Genomic DNA, 24414 nt, shown 5'->3' with positions numbered 1-24414 from the left:
GATACACTGCAACTGCAAGTGGAACTGTGATATCCCAATCTGACTGGGTCTCATTCACCACATGGGATAAAATGTTTGCTAAAGTGCGATTCAAACGTTCAACTTTAGCGTTACATTGTGGATTGAAAGACGAAGTGTGGAGCTGATGAATATTCAGTTTTTCACACACTTGTTGGACCAAGGAAGACACGAAGTTCGTACCTTGATCAGTGAGAATGTATTTGGGTATTCCATGTCTGGATATTACATTGTTGATAAAAGCCGTGGCCACTTCATCGGCCTTCTGAGTTTGGAGTGGAAATACTTCAGCGTAACAGGTAAAATTATCCACTGCTAACAATAGATATTTGTGACCTCTCAAAGTCATTGGAAGAGGTGCTAGAATGTCCAAGGACACTCGTACCCAAGGTGAATTTTCAACAGGTACCCTCATCAGAGCCGCTTTGGCCTTAGGATTGTAACCCTTACGCTCCATACAAGACGGATGTGACTCGATATGGTTCTTGACGTCCGAGTACATCCCGGTCCAAAAGAAATTTCTTCTCAATTTCTCTAACATTTTCTGCAATGCTAAATGTTCCCCATTGAAAACATTATCATGACATGACTTTAATACCTCTGTCTTCAGACTAGCTGGAACCACTAACTGTTCAATGGGCTCTTCTCGTGTAGCTCCAGGGTCAGATAAAGTGTAATGATAAAGTATTCCCTCTTTAGTTAAATAGAAGGAGTCTGGAATTTTAGCAATGCCTGGGGGTATTTATTCCTTCCAACTATTCAATTAATTTTGGCAAAATTGGATCTTCTCTTTGCAGGGTTTTAATCAAAGCTTTGGTTTGTTGCTGGGACATTACCATTGATTCCATAGTTAGATCAGCTGAAATGGTAGCTGACTAACTCAGTTGTTTTTGATTTCTTTGTCCTTTTTTTTTTCGTCCTCTTCTAGCACTGGTCTTGAAAGAAAATCTGCATTTGAATGCACTTTACCCGGACGGTAGACAATTTGGAAATCGTACTCTTGTAATAGCATGCTCCAGCGAGCTAAGCGAGGGGAAGGGTTCTTCAAATTGAGTAAATGGTTGGTGATCTGTTATCAATGTGAAATGATTGGACACTAGAAAAGGTCTGAACTGTGTCACTGCAAAGATAATTGCCAGAGCTTCCTTCTCTGCAGTACTATAATTCAATTCTGAATTCTTTAATAGCCTGGAAGCATAGGCAACTGGCTGTCTTGAATTTTCATCCATCTGGAGTTCTAGACAGGCCCCCAGGCAAAACGACGAGGAGTCCATTGATAAGACAAACGGTCTTGTGAAGTCAGGAAAAACTAACAAAGGTTCAGTTGTCAAGGCAGTTATTAGTTGATCGAAAGCTTGCTGCGTGGAACAGTCCCAAACAAAAGGTGTTTTTTTTTTTCATGAGCAAAGTTAGGGGTCTCGCAATCACCGCAAAATTTGGTATAAATTTTCGGTAGAATCCTGCCATTCCAAGAAACGATTGGACTTGTTTAATTGTTCTGGGCAGTTTAGTCTCGAACTGCAGTGATATTAGCAGGATTTGGGTGAATGCCGTCCCTGCTCACCAGGTGGCCGAGATAACAAATCTGATGTTTCAAGAACTCGCACTTTTTAGGCTTTAATTTTAGGTCATAATCTCTCAGACGCTGGAAGACTTTCCGCAGCTTGGCCAAACACGAATCAAGGTCAGATGACGCGACAATTATGTCGTCGAGATATGCGAATATCGATTCACTTTTTAAGTCATGGAGCGCTAACGACGTGGCTCCCTCACGAATGATGAGACCCCATTTTTTAGGCCAAAAGGCATTTTCAAAAATTCATATAAAGATTCCCTAGTGGTAAAAGCTGTTTTACGACGGTCCGCTGGGTGTACCTCAATCTGGTGAAATCCTGATTTTCACCAGATTGAGGAAGATTGAGAAGTTGGAGTATTTCATTCAAATCCAGGATCAGGTACGAATCAGAAACAATTTTAGAATTTAATCTCCGAAAATCAATACAAAGTTGATTTTTAAGTACCAAAACAATTGGTGCTGAATATGGGGAATTACTGGGTTGAATGATGTTTGCCTCCAAAAGTTCATTCACCTGCCTTCGGACTTCATCTTTCAATAAAAAGGGGACCCTATAAGCTGATTGTCTCACTGGTATATTGTCCGTCAACTTAATTCTATGTTTAAATACCTTCGAATTACCTAGCTGAGATGGCAATTTAGCGAAAACATCTCTGTATTCATGCAACAAATCTGATAGTTTATGTCTCTGATCACCAGTCAAATGATCGAGATCAAAATCTTGTAAAGTCACAGGGGATGTCTTATTCTCATCTACTTCCTTACCTACAAAAGTAACCGGGCTATTTTCAACACTTTCTAAACTGGCAATCCCCATTCCCTTTGGGAGGTGTAAAGTCTCCATCGTCAAATTTGCCACCAAGACTGAGACCAGTCCATCGGACCCTACTTTGTCCACCGAATGTCTGACCGCTAGGTCTTCACAATCTAGGTTAGAATTAGGCTCTGTTAACACAAGTTGTTCTGTGGAAACAGCCAGCTGATTACAATATGCTGTCACTACCCATTCTGAAGATGCTGGTATCAGTTGTTTACTGGTCAGTTTGGCTACAGATGGTTTTGAGCTCCAAAACTGAACCCTAACACCATCTTCCTTTAAGCAAATATTCAATGGAGTCGAGTGGATTAATCCTTTACCAAAGTCTATTACGAAGGAAAAACGTCTTAACACATTTAATCCCGATATCACGTCATATTGCGCCTTAATTTCCTGAAGCTACCAATATATTTTCCTGAAAATGTTGCATTATCTAATTTCAGATTCGCTTTAACCTCCGTATGTATTGGTACCACATAGCCTGAAATGCCTGTGACGGTCAAGTTTGGGGTCCTTGATTTTAGGGATTTATCATGCTTAAATTTTATTAAATACATTCGTGGATATTGGTGTCACACTAGCTCGTGTATCGATCAAAAATTTGGCCTTAAGGTTCTGAACATAACCGGAAATTAATGGTAATTTCGCGTCATTATCAAGAATATACACTCCATGTTGTATATTTTTACCATTAGCCTTTAATTTGTTAACTTTGTTTAAGTTTTGACAGGGGAGAACAGTTTTACGACGACGAAAATTCCCTTTATTCTGTCTCTGTCAGAAATACCTATCCCTATTTTGCTTGTAACTGGCTTGATTTACTGCTCTTCCAAAAATTAGTTTAGGGTGTGTCTGATCACAAACAGACTCATTTCTATATATTCCCCTTCTTTCTCTTGTGTAGGAGTTCAAAATACTCCTGTTTTGTTCATTATAATAATACGTTTTGTTTGCCTTATTACATCGATTTCCATTAAAATTACAACATTTAGCATGGGGAGCCCAATTTTTTGGTAACGGAGTGTATTCACAAGTTCCACGACTCGAGCATGAGCAAGGACAATAATTTGCCATCGGTCTAGAGCAATAAAAACGGCTGCCGCAGACGCTACCATTTTGCCCACGCTCTGCAGTACTGTCTGGAATTTCGCGTGCATAACAGCTTCTATAACACGGAGCAGGAGAGCGTCTATTGTGAAGGTCATTCCCCTTTGTTCTGACATCATGACGACGCTTCACAGGGAGGGAGAAAATGATTATTGCTCTGGTGCTGTCTAGTTATGTAAGCTGCGCCAACTTGCCCTTCTAAACAATTATGGTTAGCAGTGTCGATTGTTAATGTATGAATAGATTGTTGTAAATCTTCAATCTGATCTTGCAAAGGTTTTAAAATATTTCTAAAATCGTTTTCTTGCCGACTAAAGTCTTCGCTGCTGTAATTTTGACTAGATATAACATTAATTGATCTATGTTTTGTTTCTGTAAGGAGATCGTTTGTTTCCTCATGTTTCGAGATTGTCACTGCCTGTGAGAAAGTTAAAGGGTTATGAGAAAGAACCAATCTTCTCATTTTATTTGAAATTCCTCTGAGGAATTGAGCCAGCATCGCCTGATCAAGAATATTTAGTGCTTCCGGGGAATTACTTCATGTTATAATTGGTTCTGTTTTCTCGAACTTTGCTACTACTACATTTTTGAACACGCTATAATCCTTTTCCTTGCGTAATTCAGTGGAATGTGCTAAAAAATCAGCTGCTGCCGAACAAAATTTTGCCCTACAGATAGCTATAAGTGCTGGGTCCGGCCAACATGCTAGTTCCCCTACGCTAGAGTTTCAAAAAAATATTGGACAGAAGGGCCTTTATCTGATTTGCCGAAAAAGACAGACTAGTCCAAGGTAACCTGCAACATTTGCTAAAAAGGCCTACCAAGTTCGGACGAAGACTGCTGCTGAGTCCCAAAAAGTGAAGCTGAATTTTCTAAACCTATAGTCTGTGGACTGCTCTTCCATCTTGTATTTATTAGTGTATGTGTAGGATTATTGTCCCCCAAAATGGCATAAACTTACCTTTCCGTCGAGTTGAAACAAATAAATATCGTTAGTACTCAGCAATTCTAAAACAAAAAGTGTTTTAGCATACAGCAACTCATTTTCTTTTAATTTTGATAAATTATCTAGGTGAAAACGTTACAAGTTGCTGACTGTTGTTCAAAATGTGTGCTCCTGAAAATGTCTGTGTTATTTGTCTTGCTGAAAAGTAAAAAGAGATGCCTATAACTATTCTCTGCACACACAAAATATCAATGTTATCACTATTCTTTCTACTACCGCAGTAACTCCTTAGTTTCGTTTTCTGATCCTATTAGCGCTTTGCTACTCAGTCGACAACGATCGAGGTCATTCCTAGGCTTTCATGAAAAATTGTTTTTCATCCAAGCAAAGACACTCTTTAATCCTGATCACGGCACCAGTGTTCCACAGGCTTCCTTCTGTTTTAACGTGTATGCTTGTCTAAAATCATTCTCTATGAATCACTCAGCTTCTGACAAGGCTGCACGCTAACATGTGTTTCCAGAAGGCCTGTGTTTCAAATAAAAGTCAAGTAGTTGGATTAGGAAAAAATCTTGCACCCTCAAGCCCACTCAGACTTAAATGAGTAAGCCCGCAGCATCAAGATCGCATTGTGATTAACTCAAAGGTTCTCCTTAAGGTGAACCTAGAGCCCGCATAACTCCAACTCAAAAACTATATAAATTATGTGTATCAGAGAAGTGTCACAAGGCAAAATGATCAAAAAAACAAGATTAAACATATAAGTCATATACATGAGTACAATTGAACTGGTCAATATTTAGAATAATTGGTATGTGATTGATAGGTAAATTAACTGAATGCAAGCATTATCTTGCTGATAACAGTATTACAGTTTAGTAATGTTCTTCACGTGGCTTTTCCACTAAGTGAAATCCAGCGATTGTTAATCAATTTCTTTTCCACAGCGATTGATTCACAATTGCTGATGACAGTTATGTCATATGATTGTTCCATTAATTGAATAAGAATACATCTGTCAACATAACAATTACAATTAGTATTAAAACAACCAATTGGACAATTCGTGTTTACTGTTAACTTCTGACTATATAAATAGATCTGCATTTGTCAGAATGACTTTAATGAGAAGAGAGGTCAGTGTGTGTGTGAATTAAAGGCAGTGGGAAAATACGATTAACTTCGAGTGATTATGTTATGCTTTAAGAAAAACTCACTTACCGACAAATGGTAGTTTGTCCCCAGCAGTTCTTAGTCCTTCTCTTCTATCCATTTGTACGATTCTGGGCTAACTTCTTTTACTTTCTCTCTCTGCCGACTTAATCTTTCACTTGGCTTCCAGAATCCGCTCTCTCACTTTTTCAACCTCGAAACTCCGAAACCTACCGTAAGACTGTCCAAAGATAAAGATTTCTTTTCGTTTCCCTATAAATACCTCTGGTTTTTTCCCCTTAATTTGCCATGAGCTGTTCTGAAATCACAGGTCAATAATGCTGGGCAAAGAACTTCATTTGGGGACTGTAAACTTTGTGAATTGGCACCACTAAAAAATGAAATATTCGGAGAGGTAAGGAAATTCCATGTTTGTGTAAGGCAGTTCCTTTTGTTTTAAAATCGCGTCAAACATAAATCGATATGCTCATACGAATGGAATTTTAGAATGACAGTCATTGAGTTTAGTTTTGATCTCGTAAAGGATTATGTCTCATGTTCTAATTTCTCACGCTCTTCTGTCAAAATCGCAATCTGCTCTTTTCGCCTGTGAGCAATTAAGCATACGCGGACTGGACTGCCCTTTGCCGTCAGGGAGAGGGGTGACTGACGTCATTTAATTGCTCTGGGCACTAAATGCGGTGTATCGTTTCAACCACAACTTCCCCCAAGGGAGGCGACTGACTGCCGTTACGAAACCGAAAGTTAAATGGAGTTCATTCTGTCAGATTAATTGTATAGACCATGGAAAAAGTATAGGACACTTTAAAGAATAAATGCTTTTAAAAAACAGGTGAAAGGGATAAAAAAAATGATAGCATTTTTTAACACTTTAACTGAAGTATGCCATAATTTTGATCTATGCATGCTGAGAGACTCATATTGTTCAGACGGTTTCTTGATATGTTTTTAATATAGTTCAGGTTTGAAAATATTTGCCCGCAAAAACTAAGAGAAGTCCAAACGCAAATATTTTCAAATTTGTGTGTGTCCAGTAAGCTACACCACGCATCAAACACAATTTCGTCTTGCTTTTTAAACTCATCTATCGGCATCCATTTATGTAGAATTGCAAGGGCAGCCTTTTGCCTCTCCAAATCCTCAATTTCAGTTTTAAGGCATTTTAGTCTTGCACTCCACATGTCCTTGATTTTTAAGTCCTCTAAATCAATTTCAGACTTTGCTTCATGTGGGTTAAAAGATAAAAGGCTCGCGAGCTGCTAGTTGCCAACCTCTGGTCTGAAGAATTGTTTTTGTCTCCACTGCATTGATTGTCTTTTAGTTTCTGGGGTGTATTAGAACAGCCAACTTTCATTGGAAGTAATTACAATACTCAGAAACTGCAGATCTTCAATTTTTTTAAAAACAATTTCACAAACTTGGAATCTTCTCATTCTGTGATCTTCATTCAAAAATTTTGGCACCATCTTGGCACATACTTTTTTCATGCCTAAATTTTCAATTAAAATTTTTCTGTTTCGTGTCAATATTCAGTTCTGATGCAACCATTCTAACTGGTTTCATTACCGAGTCAACACTTTCATTAGTTTTCATGGATACTGGAAGGCCTGATTGTTCATAGCCTTCCACATTCTCTCTTTCTTCTAAAAATCTTTTGTGCCATTCAAGCACATGAGCTCTTGACATAGTATCTTCCCCATAAACTTGACATAAAAACTCATAACTTTCAGTTAGTGTTTTCTTTGGTTTTATTAAAGAATTTGAGGTGATTTGTTATTTGATTCTTTTGTCTGTCATTTTTCCAGCAAACTGCAAAAACACAAGGTAACAAAACCTGTCTCGCTGCAAAGCAAAAGTGTATTGGAACATGACCTGCCAGGCAACTAGGGAAACGTTCAAGGTCAAATGCTGTGCCTTTGTTTTACAGATGGCACTTGGTGTGAAGTGGCTGCATGTGCAGTCTTGTTATTGAATTGCCACACCCTGTAACTTAACTGCACATTCATTTTTATCCCCCACTTACAATGTCCATACAACATTGTACATAACTTATTGTACATTGTTGTTCTGCATTCTGTTTTACTTGTTTGTATCTATCTCACATCATGAAAAAATGCATAGTATCTCTGTTCTGAACAGCTTCAATCTACCTGCCTTGCCATTTTTCTTCCTTGTGTTTTTTTTTTAAAAATGTTGCTTTGCATTAATTATGCACATTTAATTAATTTGCAATTGTGATTACTGTAATGTTTCTGATAGAAAAACATCTGTAACACTGAAAGACAAATCATACTACATAAAATATTTTTAACATGGAAACACAGCATCATCCAAATCTGTTACAACTAGTAAGGGTACAGGTAACTACGAGCAAATCAATCCTTCTGGACTATCTGCCTTCCATTCACTATTTTCTTTCATGCTATCGTATTAGTTTTTTTTTTTTTGGCAGTGTAAGCTCTTCTAAAATTTGCTCGATACTAAGCAAGTTACCTTCAAATTAGTCTGCCTCTGGGCCTATTGCCATTCATTTTTTGCTTCAAAAATCTGTTTAGCTAATTTTCCTTCTTCCATCATTACTACACACCCATACCATCTTTTCTCGATTCCAAAGATTAAAATAGGCTTAAAAGCTATTACACCAACAAATCTTTCTTCTGTCTAATTTCTCTTTTGTTTCAAAAGAGATTTATTTAACTGGCTTCCTACACTTCCTGCTTTACTTATGCTCATTTTTTTGTTTTTTTAAATTTATTTTCACATTAATCTTCCACAAAAAACATGCTGACATTGCCACACTTAGAGTAGTTTCCTCCATGACAGTAAGAAGCATAATAAAAGATGTGATAAATATACCAAAAATACCAAAGTTAACTGTTTATCATAGGTTGTTTTTACATCTGAATGAGCATCCAGGAATAGTCTCATTTATTGTATCAACCCGAGAATAAAACACTGATATTCACATACTTGTCAATTTCTGGAACAATCTGGAAGACAAATTTAATATAGAACCATCTTTCAACCACAATATACTGGAATGGCATTTCATATAATGCATTGATATCTGGTAACACTAAACTACAGCAAATTTATGTTCACTAGATGGAAATGATTTCTTAGAAGAAAACCATACAACTGTCACCCAGACTGGATAATTTAGTCAAAGTACGAAAAAGTTCTTCTATAACAACATGAATTAAAAAAAAGCCTTTCTGACAGAGCATGGAAGAACAGTGATTTAGCCACTGTGCTGGCTATGATACATCCAAAGATAAGTTTCAATGCCTTGGAAAATGGCTGTCATCTGGGCACTATATATAGACAAAATCTTGTAGGAATTATACATATATAATCTTGATAAACAGTTCATTCTGCAATTAATGATTAACTATAACCACAATTAACTATAATGACAATAACTATCTTCACTTATTATTTTATTATTAAAGAATAAAATGCCTACTAACACTAATGGTTAATTGATATGTGCAAGTAGTTTTTTTTCATTGTCAGAGTCAATGTAGTGTTTCACTGGTAACTACCAATTAAACAGTACTTACACTTTTATTGCAAGCAATGTTTAATTATTATATTAAGTTTACTAACTTTTGGTAATTCTCATTAATTTTTAATCAAAATAAAAAAGTTACTCACCATCAAAATGGAAGAAGTGATTAGTGGTCTGATTGACAGGTCGAGCTGGTGGATCATCCTGTCCTCCAAGAGAACCTAAAATATTGTTATGATTATTCCCTTCAATATTTGCATTTGGATCCGAGTCAGCACTATCACTTAAAGCTTTTCTACACGTGGGGCAAGATGTGTCTTGTTCAAGCCACGATCGTAGACATGAACTATTAATAATAAATGAATAAAATACATTTATACAGTCATATTGTCTCTAAAAACAATATTATTTAATAACTACAAAAGATATAATTACAATCACCAAAACAGAATCAAGCTTGGGGGAAATTCAGTCATGCAGATAGTTGAGCTTTTAATACTGGGAGAAAATTGGGTATGATTAGCTTAAAAACAGGCATTACTCAAATCATTAAAGAATAGAGTCACTGATTCAGAACCTTGCAGATTACAATAGTGAGTATTAACCATATAGTGAAAAGCCACAGATAATGGGGGGGGGGAGGGAAAGAGACAAGAAAATATGTAAAAAATAGATTAATTATAATGTGCTCCTCTCCTCATATAGATAATTAATTATCCAATTGGCCTTTCAATTTCTCCAAGCTCTCAACTTCAACCACCCAGAGATGACTCAATCCAGTAATCAACTTCCTGCAATCCAGTCTACACCTCTTCTCCTGTAATTTTAATTTATGAGCCCCTAGGGGTTACAAATTCACTTTATAAGAGTGAAAATTCTACCTTCATTCGACTAATCCCTCTCAGACTTATAAAACTTAATCAAGACCCCCCCCCCCCCAAGGTGCCTGGTTTCCAAGCTCTGAAGTCCACATATTCCAAGTCTTTGCTCATGATTGCCCTTTTACAGGTATGCAGGTTGCCTGCCTGGCTTGAACCCCTTCAAGCTCTGTGTCACTTTTTAGATGAGGTCTCCAGACTTGGACACAGTATTCCAAGTGCAGTCTTACATCAACTGCCTAATACAATGGGATTAAAACTTCCCTATCTCTAGAGGCTACTGATTGGTATATCATTGATAGGACACCACAGGCTTTCCTGGTCACCTGTCTACACTACTCAGAGAACTTTATCTGCACTTATGATTCCAAGATCCCTTTCCTCCTCTACTGTTTTTAATTCAATCCCATCAAGTGGGTAAATTATTTTGTGGTTGCTATTCTCCAAATGTAAAACTTTGGATTTTGCTGCATTATAAAACATAGTTGCCACCTTTCTGGCCATTCTTGAAACCTGCTCAAGTCATCCTGAAGTATACACTGTTTGATACTGATCATTAACCACTCTCGCAATCCTTACATCATCTGAAAAATTTTTTCAGTGTCCTCTATCCCCTTGTCAAGGTTGTTTATGAAAAATGGAAACAACAGTGGTTCAAGAACCAAGCCCTGGAGAACTCCTCTTATAACACTGCACTAATCAAAGAATACCCATTAATCACAACTCTCTGACCCCTGTCCTGTAGCCAACCTGTGATCCATCTTAGAATCTCTCCAGTGATCCTCGCCTGTTTAAGCTTATAATAGTAAGCTCTCCTCAGGGATCAAGTCAAATGACTTTCTAAAATCCAAATAAACGAAAGCAAAATTATTTCCCACATCCAGCTCATAACTGCGTCAAAACAGCTAACCACATTAATTAAACATGACTTCCCTCAATAAAAACGTGTTAAGTGTTCTTCAGAATGCCATTTTTATCTAAATGTCCTTGGATTGCACTCTTAATCATTCTCCCCACCCCCAAAGAAATGTTCAAGTCACTAATTATAATTCTGTGTATGACCGGTGTATAGTTACAGCAGCAGCATAATGTAGATCTTCAGACATTTTCGGTTGGTAAGACTATCTTACCTATTAGCCCATTTCAGAACTCAGCGTTTGATGCTCTGGCTTGAAGAAAACAGACAGAGCTTAAAGACCAGAGGGATTTACATATCGCACAGGTATAGCAGAGAACAGATACCATATAGATATAAAACATAAAATAACAGCTTTAAAGAGTAACACATTTCTTTAATTTTTTCAATGGGATAACAGAGATCTGCTAAAAACAATAATTAGGTTTCTGAAATGTTCTGAACAAATCAGATTTATATAATGTATAGTAATCAGGATAGCAAACAACACGAGAGTGCAGTATCTGAAATAAAAATGACTAAGAGTAGTCCCTTTTATTCCCCTAAAAGTAGTCAGGGTAGCATGAAGAATCTGAAATCATACTGTCAAAGAATTGCTATAATAAATCCAAAAATTCCAGGAGCAACATTCAAATTAATGAAAAGTGAAAATAAACAATATTAATTTGAAACAAAATAAACAAAGATGTGTGGTTATATTTATAGAAGAATAATTAGGTACAAAAGCATAACATTTTGAAACAAAGCAGATGAGTAAAAACAATTTCAGCAGCAGTAAAATAAAATAAGCAAAATAAACTTACACAAAGCAAAGCAAAATTAAATAAAACGTGCAAGATAAGCATAAGATAAAATAAGCTAAGTTACATTAAATGAATTTAGCAAGACGTATGCACAATAATGCCTGTGGCTTTTGCTTTAAATTTAATTTTTTAAAATAAAGGTGTTTCAAGTATACTATGACAAAAAGATCAATGCAAGTAATGAAAGGCATAATGAACAAAAGAAGTTAATGAATAGGCTACCATTCCTCATCTTGTGGAATTGTGGGGAGGGGGGGTCTCCAGGTGTGTGATAACATACTGCAATCAATCTTAAAAACCAAGAATAAAATTAAGTGCAAAGGACCAGTCATGAATGGCAGAGAGTAGCACATTGAAAATTATTAGCCTAAATTTAGCTGCTGAACTGTAGCCCTGATGCTACAAGATATACTAAATTAAAATAAAGAAAACTGTGCTGACAAAAAGAAAAAAAAGTTTGTTTATATTTAACTGTTTCTTATATACATTTTGGATTATGACAATAGTGTTATTGGTTTTTCTGTAGTCAATATTTTGGCATCATTTGATGATTTTGTGACATTTATATATATTACATACACTGCCCTATCATTAATATTCAGACAACTCACTCCTCTGTTGATAGTTAGTTAGTCACACATCCTACCAAACACACACAGGTCAGCAATGCCATAAATGTGCTTGCAGACCGGAACAATATTAGCATTAGCATTAGTAGAGGCATATGATGCAAGAAAGCAAGCTTATTCAGCATCAGCCAAAAAAAAAAAAAAAAAAAACACACACCACTCCCATTTCACCCCTCCGTTCGTTCGAAATACCTGTCCAGTTGAGCTTTAAATTTGTTTAGGCTATCAACTTCAACAACAAGTGATGGAAGTCGGTTCCACCAACCAACCACCCGCTGGCCAAAGGCAAATTTCCGCACATCTATCCGACATCCGTCCTTCCTCAATTTGAATTTATGCCCTCTGAGCTGATTATTCTGAGCAAGATGAAGAATCCCATTGGCATTGAGCATGCTCAAACCATTCAAAGCCTTATACACCTCTCCAGTGCCTAGTCTCCAGACTCTGTAATTTGCAAAACTTAAGCCTTTCTTCGTAAGAGCAACCCTTTGTTCCATTCACTAATCTTGTTGCCCTTCTCTGTACCCGTTCCAGCAGCTCCACATCCTTCCTGAAATGAGGCCTCCAGACCTGTATACAGTACTCAAGATGTGGCCTAACCATTGCCTTATACAAGGGAATAATCACCTCCTTATCCCTGCTAGAAAAATTCCTCTTTATCATTGACAAGACACCATGAGCTACTCTTGCAGCTCGTCTGCACTGCTCAGAGAACTTCATATCTGCCTGCACAATTATCCCCAGGTCCTTTTCATTCTCCACCACTGTCAGTGTAGTACCGCAGAGTTGATACGTTGCTCTGGGGTTACTGTTTCCCATATGTAGTACTTTACATTTGTCAATGTTAAACTTCATTTGCCACCTTTCAGCCCATCTGTTCAACCTTTCCAGATCCTGTTGCAGCAGCATAGCGTCAGTAGTGTCCTTAACAACCCTGCCAACCTTTGTATCATCTGCAAACTTGGACATTAAACTTGATATCCCATCATCAATATCATTCATAAACACCGAAAACAATAACGGACCCAACACTGAACCCTGAGGAACTCCACTAATAACATTAGTCCACGTTGAGCAGTGTCCATTGATTACCACTCTCTGTCTTCTGCCACTCAACCATCCCCTTATCCATAGCAGCAATTTGCCTCCAATGCCACACTGCTCCAATTTGTGCAGCAGTCTTCCATGTGCAACAGTATCAAAAGCCTTTCTAAGATCCAAATATATAATATCAAAGTTATTCCCTGCATCCAGTTCTTTTGTGACTACATCATAGTATCCAATCAAATTGGTCAGGCAAGACCTTCCCTTAACAAAACCATGCTGCATCTGATAAGAAAATATGCTGCAACTGATAAGAGTTAATGGAATTACAGGGTTGTATGTAATAGTCACATGAGCAACCTATGTGTACAATGACATTTTAGTGGCACTGAAGATCCCTAGGTGATGTGACCTCCAAATGGACACAGATTGGTGCTGAAATAGTCATGAAAGGGCCCAGAAAACTTCAAAAACTGACAAACATGACAGGAGAGCCCTGCAAATGATCATCTGCTCAGAATGCAGGCGACATTGTTGTAGCATACATGAACACTCAGTGAGACAATTGAGACATGCATCAGTACCAATATAGTGCACAGAATACTGCATGATATGGGTTACCATGGTCGTGCAACTGTCCACAAGCCACTAATCACCCTGACTAATGCCAGATGCTGTCTTGCTTAGGGTAAGGCTTGGTATGCTTGAACCATAAACTAAAGGAAAGTTGTGCTTTGGAGTGACGTCATGGTACATGGCATAATAGACTTCGTCTAACAGCCATAGTCTGATGGTGGTGCATGCCAGGAGAAAGGTATCTACTGGACTATTCTGTCCCAACAATGAAGCTTAGCAGAGGCAGCATGATGGTCTGGGACTGCTTTTCATGGTTTAATCTGGAGCAAAATCATGAATGCTGAGTCTATTGGATGTTCTGCACAACATACATCACGTTGTGGCAACACAATGGGGAAGGTCTTCACCTAAGCCCTGCCCTCAATCCTACAGTGTGACAAGAGACTGCCCAAAAAACAGAGCTGAACTTGTTGCTGCTTTGAAGCAAAAAAAAAAAAAAAAAAAAGCTTTCAAAGTTTTCAAAAGACATTACAAGGAAGCCACAGGCTTTTGATATACTGGCCAAAAAAAAAGTAGTAGATAAGAAAAGGTTAAAGCTTTCAACACGTTATTAGTTTTCCTCTACAATCAAAGGGTGTAGATGTTTCTTCCCCCCCCTGTGGTTTTCTATGACTATTGAAATAAAGTTATGTTACACCCAGACTCATTCTGCTGTATTTTTGTATAAATTATACAGATCCAAAGTAGTTGAACCATAACATTATTGGTGTCAAGTTTTTTAGTGCATAAAAAAAAATACTATTTTGGAATGTCTATGGGTGATCAAGACAACTTGTGGGCATCTCATTTCTGCTGTGGTAGAGGACAACATTACAGGGAAGGTTTTGTGTAGTAAATGGGTATAATTTATTATGGATTTTTGATAATCAATTAAGAAATGTATAATCAGAAATGGGAGGGAGAGATCATGTGGTATAAAACAATGTAAAACTTAAGCTTTAGTTTTGATAGCACCAGTTCAAATCCATTCACTAGTCACCATTTTTTTTTTTCCTTTTTTTTTTGGTGGTTCAAGTGTGTCTTTTTGCCATGCCTTGATTGTGGAGAGAGCCCACAAACTGTTATGATGACTGCTATTTTTGTTATGATGGATTTATCAAAGTCTGCAGTTTGAAAAGCTGTAGCATATCCCACAAAATTCCTATTGTTCTGGTGCCACACAATGATCTGCCAATTCCCAATCCACACAATAGCCTTCACAACTAAATGATGAATCAGGTGAACAGGATTACAGAAACCTATTCGAATGAAGTGACACATTTCCTTAATCAATGAAATCCAATAGAGAGCACCATTAAAAAAAAAAAAAAAAGGTGGAACTGAATGGATCCCAGCTGCAAGTCTGTCTCCCATGTACCAAAAAAGTCATTTATGCAAGCTTTTGCACTGTTGCAGAATCCCTTTGTTATTTTGATTTGATGGTCTTTATTTCACTATTATAAAGGATTCCAGAAGTAGGGTGAATACATATATATATATAACAAGGAAAGATATTTAGACTAGACTGTAGGAAGTTTCTTTTAGCCAGTAAGTTGTCAACTGGTGGAGTAAGTTGCCTTTGCAGGTAGTTGAGGCTGAAAATTTGAATAAATTTAAAGGTCAACTGGATGGTTACCTATGTGAAGAGGGAAGCAAATAATTTGTATTTTCTTAACTAACTTGGGGAGGGAGGGGGGTTGACAGTACAAAAAAAAAAAAAAAGCCTGTGGCTTCCTTGCACTATATGGTTATTACTATTACAAAGAAAATGGTATTAATCACAACACAGAAAAGTGGAATCTTTTCACAGATACTTGAAGTAGAAGTTAGTGTAAACTGTGCTGCTTCATAATAGGAATTTGATTCCTATTGTACATTCTGTTCATATTAAAGGCTGAAGTGTGAAGCACACATTAGAGGAGAACAAGAATGACCAGTATAAATGGGGTGTCTGTGATGGGATCACATTAATGATGCTACTTTTGTTCCCTAAATGTAGCAGGTTATAACACGAATAACAATTAAGAGCATTGTGTACACGACAACATTACTCCAGCTGTAAGACCAATAACCCCAAAGGACCCAAACTACAATTTGACATTTGTGATCTAAACTATTATGACACAGAAATTCACAACTCTTGACTACAGCTGTTTACACAAAGTGAACTAGACAATCTTGCGAGAAATTTAAATCTACATACGGGTCTGCAGAGCTTTTAGGGTCAAAACTGAAATCCAAGAATCCACTAGCCTCCATGAACAGTCTTTTCATGGTATAGACATCGCAAAACAGAATTTGTTCCCACCCTTTCCCAAAAAATGCTCATTGATATAGTGCAATAACATTCCTGTAGTTATGAACTATTTTGGAATTTTCTAAAAATCCAGAATGGAGGCTATTTATTGACTCAAAGCAAAACTTCAGAGGAGTTCTCCATCATAATGAAAACAAGCTCACTTAAATGGAAACTATGAAAATTTTAAGCTTCTTTTAGAAAAGATTTCAGCACAAGGATCATGGTCCAACTGAATGCTAAAATTTAAGTTATTGGTCTGCTATTCGGTCAACACCTTGGTTACACAAAAATGCCTTGCTTTCTGTGTAAGTGAGATATTCAAGCAAGACGTGAGCACTGGCAAAATTAGTGTAGTTACAAAGACAGTCTCTGACTGACACCAGATTTAAAGAACGTTCAGGACAAAGCTACTAGGAAATCAAAACAAAGTATTTACTTCCTCTGCATACAAAGCTAAGTTTAATGAAACAATTCAACCAAGTCCTGAATAAAGAATGTTTGTTTGTTATTTGATTTTTAGAAGCATTAGCAACTAAGGCCATATTGCTCCGGGGATATGCGGTGGTCATTCCCTGACCTTTCCACATCCTCCGTATTTGGTGGTCACGGGCTCGAACCCTGGTCTGATCAAGAAGCGTGTGCTACGTACTGCTGCTCCTGCCCACCTGGCTACGGAGGCGCCCCTGAATAAAGAGGAAAACTGTTTCAAGTATGTTTGCACTAAGCAAACATACTTGAACATACTTTTCTCCCATATGCAAATGATTGTCATCATTTGCATATGGGAGGGGGGGATTAAAAGCAGGAATTTTTGTTAGATCCCAAATCTACAGGCTGGTGCTAAACTCTAAATTTGAAGAATGCATGAACCAAACTGAAAGATGCTTGGATTGGTTTTATAAATGTTATGCAAATTTTTGGGAAACAAACACCCAAATTATGAGACAATCATGAATGGCATGCTGAACAACTTGAGCAAACTTTAAGGCTGCAACATGACTGTTAAAGTACATTTCTTGCACTTGTATCTCAAGTATTTAAAATTTAGGTAGTTGAAAGTGAAGAGCAGGGGAAATATTCCATCAGGAAATAAAAGAAATGGGAAAAAATGTGCAAAGGGGGATGGAATGTTGATATGCTGGCCAACTACTGCTGGATGCTAAAAGAGAACAGCCTCTGAAACTAGCTGCATAAGGCTGTTCTCTTTTAGCATTCAGCAGTACAGAACAGCCTCTAAAACCAGGCCTGGGCAAACTTTTTGGCTGAAGGGCCACATTAGGAATTCAAAAAGAAGGTGGGCCCTGCACATAAAATACTACTTTTAGATATATATTATTTGTTATCATGGAGAAGAAATATAACATAAAAATTATTCTCTAACAACCAAGAATTTAATGAGATGAATGGAACTGTTTTACATCTTTTACCATTTTTTAAATTTAATTTCGGGTGTTAATTTTGTAGTTGAGATTCTTAAAACTGCTTGTAAATGTTCATCGGTGATGCTTAATCGTAAAGAATTTTTATTTAGATTCATGACGGAAAATGTTTGCTCACATACCGGTATGTATTTTGATCTAAAAATAACCAACATTTTTTGGGCAAAATCTTTAAGTTCGTTGAATTTGCCCGAATTAAGAGTATTGTAAAATTTACAGATTTCCTCATGATGGTGCAATTCCCTTAAATCAGTATCACACTGTGGATCTATAATCTGAAGCTGTAGTTCACTATCAATTTCTATTGAAAATGGGTCGCGCACTATTGCCAAACTTGTCTCAATTTTTTTTTCGGAAGTCGCCAAATCTTTGTGAAAAGTCATCATTCAAAGCATTGATAATTTCACAATATTTTTCAAATTTATTTTCTGGAATCTTCAGCAACTTCATGGTTGGAAAGTGGTCTACCTTGTTAATTAATAAATATCGAAGGAACAACTGGAGTTTTAATTTAAATCCATTCAATTTTTTTACCATATCACGGGCATATAAATTTTTCCCTTGTAACACGGTGTTGAAAGTATTTAAGTGTGTCACGATGTCCAGGGTAAATGCAAAATCACAAATCCAGTTATTATCAGTTAATTCAGGAAAGTGCATAATATTTTTCAGTTTTAAAAATAGAATGATGTCATCTCGAAGATCCCATACTTGCCGAAGAACTTTTCCTAAGCTAAACCATTGAATTTGGCTATGATAAGGAATATCTGTGTACTCTGATTCACTATCTTGAAGAAAAAATTAACGAATTGACTGTGTTTCAGGCCTCTCGATCGTATTAAATTTACTAGTTTAATAATACAAGATGTTGACATGTTCAACTTTTAACACATTTTTACATAATACTTGTTGATGTATCATACAATGAATTGTAATTAAATTATAATCAGGATAATTTTCACAAATTTTATCCTGAATTTTCTTTAATGCTCCAACATTTTTACCTTTCAAACTTGGTGCTCCGTCAGTGTTATGCTTACCATTTTGTTCCATTGTAAATTATATCTTGTTAAGCATTTTTCAACTTTTTCAAATATATCAGCTCCCATTATTTGGTCTTTAAGAGATTCCATTGAAAGAAGCTCTTCAATAATTTCAGAATTAGAGGTACATCCACGTATGAAAATTAATAACTGCGCAGTATTCTTTTGGTCGTTACTTTCGTCGAGAGCTATCGAGTACCATGTTATGGATTCTAATACTGATAATAATTGCTCATTCAAATTTGTATCGATACATTCAATTCTTACTACGGTTCGCTGAGATAAACTTATATTCTCAAATTTGTGTTTAATGTCAGGACATATAATTCCACAAGCTTCAGTCGTACATTCTTTAATATAGTCTCCTTCAGAAAAAGGCTTGTTGCTTTTTGCAATTATATGAGAAATAACAAAACTTGCCTCTACAGTAGCTTCTTGTTCTTTAGTTACCCAAGTAAACACATTTTGTTGTCTAGATAAATTTTGAATCAATCCATCAACAGTTTTTTTTTCTTGCTTCCGGAGTTAAATTGGCATCATATTCGGAATGTTTAGTAGTGAAATGTCTTTTAATATTGTACTCTTTCAACACTGAGACACTCTCCCGGCAGATGAAACAAATAGTCTTGTTATTTATGTTAGCAAAAAAATATGTGTTCCACTCTTCATTGAAGACACGATGCCCTTGTTGAATTTTTCGTTTTTTATTCATTTTTAAAAGGGCGTAAATATTATTTTTATCATCACTATGGCACCAAGATGATAACCGAAGATAACGCAATAAAACTAACGGCGGGATGACCGTCAGAGAAAACAGATTGGAACTGCGGCCGGTCAGCAGTCCTATCCTATTACTCCGCCACCGCAACAAATCCGTTGTCATCATCACCGGTTGTCTGTTACCGTAGTTTTGTGCGGTTAGTTTATAATTGCAAATTATACTGTTATAAAAGCGCCCATTGGCTCACTCCTGTTCGTGCACAATTTCAAATTCTATCTCAATTTGAACAATACAGAGATAATAAAACAATTTACAAGTCGACATATTCTATAATATATTACATATACAATTTTACTTATTTTATGCCTTTTGCATAAAATAAGGCATAAAATAAGTAAAATTTTTTCAAAAATATTGTAAAAGCTCGCAGGCCGCACAAAAATGTGTGGCAGCCCGCATGCGGCCTACGGGCCATAGTTTGCTCGGGCCTGTTCTAAAACTAACTGCCTGAGGAAGTCAAAAATGCTTTAAGTTTAACCCAGTCTGATGTATAAGAAATCCAGTACACAGCCATCAAATGTTTGACAGGAAGACAGCTTTTGATATTTTTGTTTTTAAATATTTTTATATAAAAATATTTCATTTTTAAAATCTGTAAAAATACAAAAGAAACCAGAAACACTTTTTTTGTCAAAAAGTTCTGATGTGATAGAACAAAACTTGAAGTAGCTTTTAAAATTTACATTAAAAATTTACTTCAGATTTCTTACCACCATAAAACATCAGAGAGCTTTTTATTTTTTTTTAAATTCAGACTGGTGTATTTAATGATGTGAAAATTCTGAAAAGTAAGAATTAAAGACAGGGCAGAATAGAAGAAACAACTGATTCTAAAAAGTAGTAATATCGCATATCTTAAATGTATTTATTCTGCATATAAATTAATATATACTTATGAAACAAATGTCCACATGGCAGCTTCCTTGCAGATTCCATATGATCCCAACAAATTGCACAATCATCACTATTTTTCTCCAGTTCTTCTGAAGTAGCCATAGGGTAGCTATAAAAAGAAAAATAGCGGATAGATCTATTACATCTATACTTATGTAATGCACTTGAAATAAAAACATTGAATTCTACCTTTATTAGATGAGCTTTCCAAAAGGAAAAATAAAGTAAATAAATAATTTCAACAACAAAAACCTGTTCAGAAATTAACCACAATATTTGAATATAATTACAACCCTAGATTACAAGATGCAGATTTCCTAACCCAAACAATATGCATGTGTAATAATACTGATTATTACATCACTTACAAGATCTTTTCATTATAAATATTTCTTTTTTGTCATGCATAAGTGTTCGAGACAATTACCTTTGCAGTGAAAATCCATCTTCTCTCCCTCTGTCACAATATCGAACCCTGTTTTAAAAAAGAGGTCACCGATCCACCACTTGCAACAGTTGATCAGTTCAATCTTACCACAAGGCTTACTCTGATCTGTCAACATTCATATTTATAATTCAACTAGAAAACCTAACTAACCTGCTATGCAAGGAACCGAACCACGGCACCTTCCCATCAATGTAGCCATGGTAGAAGAATGCTCAACACGAAATTATAACTCCAAAGAATGAAAGTAATCAACAGAAGAGTCATGTCAAAGAGACCAGATATGGGAAAACATATCTGTTCAGTGAAAAACCTAACCTCCATAGCCAGTATAGCTAAATAAGTTTGGCAAGTTTCTTTACCCTACATTAAACTGATAAAAGATATTTGAACAGATTCAGAAGATAAAAGGAGAAAAAAAAATAAATTTACCAATAAATAAAATATATCAAAACAGTGCAATGGTTTTCCATATCACCTAGTGTAGACTAAATAATGTCCCAATAAATATACACAGAGAGAGAGAGAGAGAGAGAGAGAGAGAGAGGGGTGATTTTCTGCATTACACATAAAAGCAAGAATAAAGGTGAAAATTTTAAAATCTCAAACCTAGCCACAAAACTTCCTGCATATTACAAGATCTTTAGTTAGTTCTTATCACAAGATAATCAATCAAACCCCTAACAATCAGTAATACTTTTTTTTTTTTCCAGTAAATATAAAATCCAGAACAGTAAATATGCAAACCAGAACTGCACATACTAACCTAATCATCTTCAAAGTACCTTCCTGCTGCATATGCATGCACGCACGCACACACACACACACTTGCTCCATCAGAATTCCTTAACCTAGTGGGTTTCTTTTTTTTTTAGTGCATGTAGGGCCACTTTATCATTTGATATCCAAACTTTGATATCCACTGTAGTGAAATGATCTTGAAACCCCATTTTCAGTTCAGAGAACAGTCAGATGATAGAAGGTAGGGAGGCTGCTGCATTACTGTAATTTTTTTTTTAGCAGTCAAGAGCTACTGAACTGCCATCACTTTATGAATGGGCACATTATCATGGTGCAGAAGCCAGCCATTCCTCCATTTTTGAGGTCGTCTTTACCTCAAATTCTCATGCAAACATGTCAAAACCTGAAAGTAGTAAGCAGCAATAATGCTTCTCCGTAGTTACAAATTCATGGTGCACTATGACCTCATTGACAAAAAAAATGACCAACATGACTTTGACATTGCATTTTCTTGCAAGAGACTACTTGGGATGTGGAGACATTTTTCTTTGCCATTTGGATGATCCACCTTAGTCTCAGTGTCACAGATGAATACCCAGGCCTCATCCCCAATGTTCACTTTTCTTTCCAGCATAAATTTTTCGAACAAATCATTTGCAACGGTCCTGCAGTAGATATAATCGTCCAACAGAAAGCATGGAACAAACTTTGATGCATCCCTAAATAGTCCAACTTCATGAGCAATCACAACAAGTCATTTGCCTATTATTTCACACAAATTCCTTCACTTTCATGCCATTTGTCATTTTGTGACGAAGGGCATTCACCATAAGGATCACCTTCAAGTGTTTTCCGTCCATTTTTAACCGATTAAACCACTCTTAAAGTGCAGTTTTCTTCAAAGCATCATCTTCATAAACTTTCCGTAATGCTCACATCATCTCTATAGCACTCTCCTCGTGTTTAAAGATCTTGACTTTAGCATGCTATTCAAAATGCTAAGTTCCACAATCAGTCAGCTGTGAAGTGTGTCAATCCAGCTCCCACTTGGCACATGTGTGCACCAAGGTCAATGTCAACACCCCTTACAGCCATAATGCAAACCATTTAAATACTGGCATTCAATTCAGGGAACTTTTCAAATGCACTATGCATTATCTTGGCAAAAACTGCTCTAAACTAAACACTTTTGTTGCTTCAAAGAGAACATCTATTACAAGTTTTTTCTCAAAATAATGAGGTTTTCCAACATATAGGTGGAGGAGGGGTGAGAGAACATTTTTAATTGAATTAGATTATCAGTTTTGATTTTTTTTTTTTTTTTTTTTTTGATTTGGTAGTTGTTGGCGCATCGGCTTCTGTGGCCATATTGCACCTCCCAAGGTTTTTGCAGTACTTTGATCCAAGCCCGAGGTGGGAATCGAACCCGGAACCTTTGGGTTGCCGGGCAGGTACTTTACCCACTCGGCTAACCCGGTTGGCTAGATTATCAGTTTGATTCAATTGAAGTTAAAGTGAAGATTGAATCTTGTTTAAATATCGTCTCATGTTCAGTATGCAATAAGGTATGCATTGTTAAAATATAAATATGATGACTTAATTTAGTATATTATCTAGATACATCTGCACACCATTGCTTTTTTAAATTTTATCTGGAAGGCCCTCAATGAAATGTATATTAACCGCTTCATGGATTATCCCAAGATATCTCGTTTTTAGTTTTAAAAGTTATTTGTAACTACACAAAATATCTCGGGATACAATAATACCCGAAGCAAACAATAATACCTCCAAATTTAGGACTGAAATGTATTTTCTCTGGCATTTATCTGGCTAATTTTGCATTAGGCAGGTAAATCCCAAGTTTTCTCAGGATTTTCTTATGCCTGGCAGCAAATAACTGGCTTTCGTTTTACTTATATTGTACAGCAATATCAGAACAGTAGCACACATTCCTGTGCCCCCAATAAGCAAAATATAATTTGCCGCCTTAACTGCTGAATACTGAACTCACGAAAATAATTCACAAAAACAATATAAAAAATATTTCGGCACCCTCTTGAACTTCTGCCCGTAAGGGATGCTTACCTTTCCTGTCCACTTTGGCGTGTGTGTGCGTGTCAGAATGTGGTTAGTTCGTGATTACTGCTTGTGGCTGGAGGTTACTGCTTGTGCGTTCCACTTGATTTTTTATATTTATTTATATGATGAGTAATGAAGAATTTTTCTGTGCCTTTCTTTTAGGCTCAAGTGCTAATTTATTAGAAAAAATCTGAATCTGTATAATTTGCACACTTTTTGGCGTATACGAGATAACTCGGAATAGCCCAAATGGGTTAATTACTCCCATGTATTTTCTACAAAAAAATTAATAAAAAACACAAAAAACTACAATGAGCATTGGCATGATGCATACTTTTAATCTGTAAAATAAAAAGTCGATCCATTGCGGCACATTTTCCGGAAAAAAATGTTCCGAGAAGGGGGTTAAACACTGCATAACAAAAATTTGTTATGCAGTGTTCATGATAATTTTCTACATTTTGTAATTTTGCTGCATCAGGTAGATTTTCGTACTGGTTTTGCTGAACATTCACAATATTTTGAAGAAATTGTAATTTAACTTTTACACCTGCTATGTACATTACACAAATACTTTAAAATGCATGTATTTGTTTTATTTTTTTGGTTTTGGATTTTTATGGCTAACAGCTGAAGTTGTAAACTATTTTCAGTGTC

The 24414-nt window shown here is 36.3% G+C and overlaps 1 protein-coding gene across 1 annotated transcript in view; it reads right to left on the bottom strand.

Moving 5' to 3' along the window:
- LOC150082921 (E3 ubiquitin-protein ligase AMFR-like) overlaps nt 1–24414 on the bottom strand; it is a 271559-nt gene that overhangs the window by 99926 nt on the left and 147219 nt on the right. Inside the window, exons 8-9 of the mRNA XM_090377682.1 lie at nt 20488–20598; nt 9295–9494 (exon numbers count right to left, since the gene is read on the bottom strand). Coding sequence (XP_090233808.1) covers nt 9295–9494; nt 20488–20598 — 311 coding nt within the window. The remainder of the gene's footprint in view (nt 1–9294; nt 9495–20487; nt 20599–24414) is intronic.

Source organism: Mastigoproctus giganteus, chromosome 7 (genome assembly GCF_048544385.1).
Source record: "Mastigoproctus giganteus isolate SK-2022 chromosome 7, ASM4854438v1, whole genome shotgun sequence".
NCBI classification, from domain to species: domain Eukaryota; kingdom Metazoa; phylum Arthropoda; class Arachnida; order Uropygi; family Thelyphonidae; genus Mastigoproctus; species Mastigoproctus giganteus.
This window is presented reverse-complemented; position numbering and strand designations above follow the sequence as displayed.